Source organism: Muscardinus avellanarius (assembly GCF_963383645.1).
Source record: "Muscardinus avellanarius genome assembly, chromosome: 2".
NCBI lineage: Eukaryota > Metazoa > Chordata > Mammalia > Rodentia > Gliridae > Muscardinus > Muscardinus avellanarius.
Window position 1 is genome coordinate 119,651,730 of NC_137787.1, and position 7,572 is coordinate 119,659,301.

A 7,572-nucleotide genomic window follows, 5' to 3' on the forward strand; every position below is an offset into this window, starting at 1 on the left:
CAGGGACAATCTATCTCTGAGCTATACCTCTTGCCCTATTTTTTATTCTTTATTTTGAAACAAGGTCTCACTAAGTTGTAGAGGGCCTCACTAAGTAGCTGAGGCTAGCCTCAAACCTGCAATACTACTGTCTCAGCCTCCCAAGTACTGGAATTACAAGCATGTACCACCACGGCCAGCTCTAATTATATTGATTTTTTTTTTTTCGGTATTGGGGATTGAACTCAGGGGCATTCTACCTCCAAGCTATACCCCATTATTATTATTATTATTATTATTATTATTATTATTATTATTATTATTATTATTATTATTATTATTATTATTATTTTGTGGGTCTGGGGATGGAACTGAGGGGCATTTGACCCCCGAGCTACACCCCCTGCCCTATTTTTTATTCTTTATTTTGAAACAGGATCTCATTAAGTTATGAAGGGCCTCACAAAGTAGATGAGGCTGTCAGCGAACTGTGATCCTCCAGTCTCAGCCTCCCGAATGCTGAGATTACAAGTGTGTGCCACCACACCCAGCTCCCTAGCCCTAATTTATTGTCTATTTTGAAACAGTCTCACTAAGTTGCAGAGGGTCTCCCAAGTTGCTGAGGCCGGCTGCTAACCTGCAATCCTCCTGTCTCAGCCTCCCAAGTACTGGGATTACAAGTGTGTGCTATCATGCCCGGCTAATTGTATTCATTTAAAAAAAAAAACTTTTTTCTTTTCTTTCTTTCTTTCTTCCCAGGGACATTCTACTTCTAAGTTACATCCCCAGGCCTATTTTATTTTTGTATTTTGAAACAGGGTCTCACTAAGTTGCTGAGGTTAGCTTTGAACCTGTGATCCTCCTGTCTCAGCCTCCCACTTACTGGCCAACATGCCTAGCCTGCACTGATTTATTTAAGAAGGATCAGTTTTCTTGTTGCTTTACTAAAGTGCAAATTTCATTTGATGGTACCAATGTAGATGTTTGGGCTTCTCTCTGGGGCTGGTATTTATGAAAAATAAAATGGACCCTCCCAGGAGGAACAGGCAAGAATGACTGTGTGGACACACAGAAAGCTTTGTCCTCCAGCCGCCGAGTCTCCTCCAGAGGCTCCTGGGAGTTGCTCCCAGTGCTCCTCTTGCCCTGGTGCCCAGAACACCACACAGGCTGGGGCCTTGAGTCTGTGCCATGAGGGCAGGCCGCTGTCCCATCATGCTCTCTTCCTTAGTGACAGAGCCCTGATTGTACTCTGGGCCACTTTGCATGAAAAACGATTTTCCAGCCTTCTTTACCCCTGGGTGTGATAACTAAATTCTGACCAAAAGACTAAAGCCAACGTGCTGGGTGGGTTTTCCCAGAAGCCTCCTCATGGAGGGCTGATTCCACCAGGAGGTGTAGGTTCGGGACTTTTCTCTCTTCAGTTGTGCTGCTGTTTGAAAATGTGGGTGTGCTGGCTGGTGCACAGCAATCGAAGCGTTGGGCTAGGATCGGAAAGCAGAAAACAGATGGAGCCTGGGCCAGTGAGAACTGTATCGTCTGATTCTGGACTTTTTGTGTGTGCGGGGGGTACTGGGGATGAAACCCAGGGGCATTCTACCTCCGAGCTACAACCCTAGCCCTATTTTTAAAAAATTATTCTTTATTTTGAAGCAGGGTCTCACTGAGTTGCAAAGGGTCTCACTAAGTAGCTGAGGCTGTCTGTGTACCCCGATCCTCCTGTCTCAGCCTCCCGAATGCTGGGATTACAAGCGTGTGTCATCACACCCGGCTTCTGCACTTCTTTTGTTAAACTTTTTTATTGGTGCACTGTAGTCACACATCTTAATGGGGTACAGGATGGTGGAGGCGTACATGCACACGTCACCCAGTTAGCCCTTACCCAATTCCCGCCCCATTCCCTTCCCCTCCCTCCTTCTCATGTTTGGCTTAGTGATTGACGTTGATACATTGGTTAATGGACATCGTGAACATTAGAGAATGCCCCTCTTTCCCTCCCATGCCCTCAGGTCACCTTATTTGCTCTTCTATAGTATCCCCTTCTTCATCTACAGTTCCTCCTATGACCCATTTTCTCCCTAACTTTCACATATTAGGGAGAGCATCTGATTTCTTATTTTTTGTGACAAACTAATCTCACTTAGCATAATGTCCTCCAGTTCCATCCATTTCCCTGAAAATGACATAATTGTGTTTTTCTTTATGGCTGAGTAAAATTCCATGTGTACATATCCCACAGTTTTGTAATCCATTCACCTGTTGATGGACATCTTGGCTGGTTTCATAGTTTGGCAATGGTGAATTGTGTGGCTATGAACATCGATATGCATGCATTAGCTTGGTAGTTTGGTTTCCTTCCTTTTGGAAGTGGTATTGCTGGATCAAATGGTAGGTGTGTTCCCATTCTTCTGAGGATTCTCCATACTGTTTTCCAAAGTGGTCGCACTAATTTGCAATCCCACCAACAATGTCTTAGAGTTCCCACTTCTCCACATCCTCTCCAGCATCTGTTGTTGTTTGTGTTTTGAATGATTACCATTCTAGTTGGAGTTAGGTGAAATCTCAGGGTAGTTTTGATTTGCATCTCTCTGATTGCCAGTGATGTTGAGCATTTTTTCATGCATTTATTGGCCATTTGAATTTCTTCTTTCATGAAGTGTCTATTTAGTTCGCTTGCCCATTTTTTATTGTTTTCTTAGTGCTGAGTTGGACCTCCTCCTCCTCCTCCTCCTCCTCCTCCTCCTCCTCCTCCTCCTCCTCCTCCTCCTTCTTCTTCTTCTTCTTCTTCTTCTTCTTCTTCTACTTGCCATACTGGGGATGGAACCCAGGGATATTCTAACTCCAAGCTACACCCCCAGCCCTATATTTTTTTTAATTCTTTATTTCAAAACAGCATCTCGCTGAGTTGCAAAGGGCCTCACTAAGTAGCTGAGGCTGGTTGCAAATTGCGATCCTCCAGTCTCAGCCTCCCGCATGCTGGGATTACAAGTGTGTGACACCATGCCCAACTTAAAGGTATTTTTTTTTTTTTTTTGGGCGGTACTGGGGATGGAACCCAGGGGCATTGCACCTCCAAGTTACACCCCCAGTTCTATTTTTTAGTATTTTTTATTTTTTGAAACAAGGTCTCACTGAGTTGCAAAGGGTCTCGCTAAGTAGCTGAGGCTGTCTGCAAATCACAATCCCCTGGTCTCCACCTCCAGAATGAAACAGGGTCTCAGTAAGTTGCAGAGGGCCTCGCTAAGTAGCAGAGGCTGGCTGCGAACCTGCGATCCTCCTGTCTCAGCCTCCCAAGTACTGGGATTACAAGCATGTGCCACCACACCCAGCTAGTGATGTTAAAATTTAATAGCTATCTGATAAAAAGAAAACATCGGCATCAGAGTCTGACTTTGTGAAGATGGTGACAGCATGTAATGAAAACCTAAAATAAGAATCGTTTATTTTTTTCTCTCCAGAGCTAGGTGTGGCGGGGTATGATTGTTTTGGTACAAAGGATGGACCCCAGGGGCATTCTGCCTCTGAGCTACACCCACAGCCCTATTTTATTCCTTTATTTTGAAACAGGGTGTCCCTGAGTAGCTAAGGCTGGCTGTGAACCTTCCATCTTCCTGTCTCTGTCTCCCAAACGCTGGGATTATGAGCCACCACGCCCACATTAACATCCTACTTTTTATTTTTGGTGGTACTGGGGTTCCTGGAAGCCCTTCCACCTCTGGGCTACACTCCCAGACCTATTTTTACATTTTTTTATTTGGAAACAGGGTCTCCTAAGCCAGCGTAGCTGGCTTCAAACCTGTGCGATCCTCCTGTCTCTGCCTCCCCAGCGCGTGCGCCACCACGCCCGGCCTCTACATCCTACTTTCTTAGCTTATTTTTTTTCCAAAGGGGATTCTCTCTCTCTCTCTCTCTCTCTCTCTCTCTCTCTCTCTCTCTTTGGACTGGAGATCGAGCCCAGGGCGGTGCCCTTGCCAGGCAAGCGCTTTGCCACTGAGCTACATCCCAGCCCTAACATCCTACTTCCTGATCTTAACTTTCGTCTCCCCACACCCCCAAACCCCACTGCCTCTGTTCCCACCAGCCTGTCTTCTCCCAGCCCCCTTTCTGTGGTTCTGGAGATGGAACCCGGGCACTCTACCCCTGAGCTATGCTCCCAGCCCTTTTTACTTTTTGTTTTGAAACAGGGTTTCACTAGGTTGCTGAAGGTCTTGCTAACTTGCTGAGTCTGGACTTGAGCCTGTGAACCCCCTGCCTCGAACTTCCAATCCTGGGAGTACAGGCATGGGCTTCCATGCCCGGCCGCCTTATTCTTGAAGGAGTATTTCCTGGGCTGGATGGGGAGGGAGGAGGGGACTGGGCTGGGACACGTGGGGAAGTACCCGGAGCTGTGTGCGTGTGCGTTTGTGTCACAATGAGCCTCACTATGTGTATGCTTATAATACAGTGGTGAAAGTATATTTTCATTTTTTATTATTTTTTTGAGATCCTGCTGCATTTTTTAGTTGACATAAAGACAAAGGCTAGTCCTGTCAGGAATGAACAGCATATCCAGGTAGTTCAACGATTCTCTTTCCTTGGCTGACCAAGTCCTCACTTCTAGTCATCTCCGCCGTCGGTAAAGCCACGTGACACCGTCCTCTTGCACAGATGGGCGCGGGACCATGGCCGTGAGTGCAGCTGGGAGAATCTCACTGGACATCATTGTCATCAAGGAGGTCTTCAAAGTCATTTAAAAAGTCGGCATGAACTGCCTTCTCGTTGGCTGCCGGATCCACTGGGAGCCCAGCGATGCCTCCTGCCTCGTCCAGGTCCGCGTAGGGGCAGGCACCCTTGGGGAACATCTCGTCCACATCTGGCTTCATCTGCAAAATATATACTTTTAGAAAATAGTATTTTGCATTTCTCTTCTCTTTCCTGCGGCTCGTTACTCCCCAGCCCATTTTAACTGACTTCTACCCTAGAACCAGGGAGAGGTCCCACCTGTGATTCTCCTGCGTCAGCCTCCCAGGGACTGGGATTGCAGGTGACGCCGCCGTACATCTTTCTTGGATACAAAATGATGCTAAGATTTTCCAGTACACCGTGGAATGGCTGAGTCCAGCCAACCAGGCCATCTGTGACCAGAGGCACTGAACGTCTTCTATGATGAGAGCACTGTCCTCCCTTCCAGCAGTGCGGAATATACAGCACCGGAAACACCAGCACTGCGCGCTCTCACTCATAGGTGGACTTAAAACCCCGGAAGTCATAAAAGCAGAGGAAAATCGAAGGATCAGAGCCTGGGAGTCGGAGGGAAGGGAACGTGACGGTCAGAGGCAGAGTCTCCGTTAGGAGAGAGGAATGGGGCTGAGTGCGCGAACTCCACCTTTGAGGCTGAGCGCACACATCCCAGATGGGTGATGGTCTGATAAGATTTTGTTTCTTTGGGGAGGATTCTGGGGTTGGAACTAGGGGCGTTCTCCCTCCCAGCTATACCCCTAGCCCTTTTTATTTTTCATTTTGGAACAGGGTCTCACTAAATTGCCGAGGGTATCGCTAATGTGCGGAGGCTGGTGTGACTGTCTGACCTAACGCTGGTGTGAAGTCTTTCTGCACTGGGTGGAAACCCTGCCTCAAATTCCGAGCTTGGATTTTCTGCTGGGCCGGTGAAGCGTGTGCTCAATCCCGAGGTCAAAGGTGAATGGCCTCTCAAGTATGGCACTGGTGCGCTCAAGCACTGCCCACCTGTGGGATTAGGCGGCTGTGTTTGCTTTATCCAGGAGGCCAGTTGTTTAAAAAAGGAGCATTTGCCTCAGTCCACCTGCGAGTGCAGCTGCGCCTGAGATGAAAGCCTTAGCAGCTTGTAAGAGCCTGGCTTTGTCTTCACTACTTAAGAAAGTAGAATTTATTTTATTTTTTATTTGTTGGTGGTATTGGGGTTCCTGGAAGCCCTTCTACCTCCGGGCTACACTCCCAGACCTATTTTTACATTTTAATTTGGAAACAGCGTCTCCTAAGCCAGCATGCGCGGCTGGCTTTGAACCTGTGCGATCCTCCTGTCTCCGCCTCCCAAGCGCGGGGATTACAAGCGTGCGCCACCACGCCCGGCTGATTCACTACTTAAAAATGGACAATTAAGGATTGGAGTTTTTTGAAGTTGCTCTTAAGGGAAATTTCTGTCCTCTTTCAAAGTTTTTGCTGTAAATTGGCCATGGTGGCACATGCCTGTAATCCCAGTATTTGGAAGTCTGAGACAGGAGGATCACAGGTTTGAGGTCAGCCTCAGCAAATAATAAGACCTGTCAACTTTAAAAGATCCTGTTTCAAAATAAAAATAAAATTAGGCAGAGGGTGTAGTTCAGAGGTAGAATGCCCCTGGGTTCAATCCCCAGTGCCTTAAAAAAATAAAATATTTGCTGTAGTCAGGCATGGTGGTGCAAGCCTATAATTCTAGTACTTGGGAGGCTGAGACAGGAGGGTTGCAGATTGGAGGCCAGCCTCAACAATTTAGTGAGGCTCTCAGCAACATAGGAAGACCCTGTTTCAGAATAAAAAGGGCTGGGGTGTAGATCAAAGTTCTATTCCCCCAGCCACAAAATAAACAAAAACAAAAACAAATAACACCAAAAAAACGTTGCTGCTGTGGTTTCAGTGGGGAAGAGGATTTTTGAGTGGTGCATGTGGCTTCCTTGTTGTTGGCCCTTGAAAACTGCTCACCTCCCTTTAACCTTTGACCTCTCACCTCCCTTTAACCTCTGCGCTCAACTTTGCCCTGCACATTTTCTGATCACATGTCTGCCCCGTGGCCCACTGCGCTCGGCTCCCCAGGAAGTCTCTGCCGGTCCAGTTCTCCTGTCTTCTCCCTCTCCTCTCATTGAAAGGTTGTTTTATTCGTGGCGCTGGGAATTGAGCCCAGGGCCTTCACATGCTGGGGAAGCCCCGTGCAGCGGAGTCACACCCCGGCCCCCATCTAAAGTTTAAAAACATAAGTAAACGTTGATACTTAAAATTCTTTTTTTTTTTTTTCTGTACTGGGGGTGAGACCCAGGGGTACTTTACCTCTGAGCTGCACCCCCAGCCCTATTTTTCTCCTTTCTTTCTTTCTTTCTTTCTTTCTTTCTTTCTTTCTTTCTTTCTTTCTTTCTTTCTTTCTTTTTTTCTTTCTTTCCTTTCTCTTTCTTTCTTTTTTCTTTCTTTCTCCTTAGTGGTTCTGGGAATGGAACCCTTCTACCCCCAGGCTACACTCCCAGACCTATTTTATATTTATTTGGAAACAGGGTCTCTTAAGCCAGCGAGGGGGTTCGAACCTGCGCGATCCTCCTGTCTCTGCCTCCCAAGCGCGGGGATGACAAGCGTGCGCCACCACGCCCGGCTACACGGACTGATTTTTGCTGGTCGCTTTTCCATATATTTAATTAACTGATTGAGCCCGTTTTTATTTTTATTTTTGGTGGTACTGGGGATTGAACCCAGGGCATTTTACCTCTAGGCTACCTCCTTGGTGCCTCTTTTGCTTTTATTTTGAAACAAGGTCTTACTAAGTTGTTGAGGGTCTTGAAGGCTGGCTTCGAACCTGAGATCCTCCTGTCTCGGCCTCCTAACTACTGGGATTGCAGG

The 7,572-nt window shown here is 47.1% G+C and overlaps 1 protein-coding gene across 1 annotated transcript; it reads right to left on the bottom strand.

Moving 5' to 3' along the window:
* Nucleotides 1-4,664: 4,664 nt before the first annotated feature.
* LOC308258508 (COP9 signalosome complex subunit 9-like) lies at nt 4,665-4,838 on the bottom strand (the record flags this gene model as incomplete). Its single annotated transcript, XM_080689133.1, has 1 exon — nt 4,665-4,838. The coding sequence occupies one exon, from the start codon at nt 4,836-4,838 to the stop codon at nt 4,665-4,667; it is 174 nt and encodes a 57-aa protein (XP_080545259.1).
* Nucleotides 4,839-7,572: the final 2,734 nt, after the last annotated feature.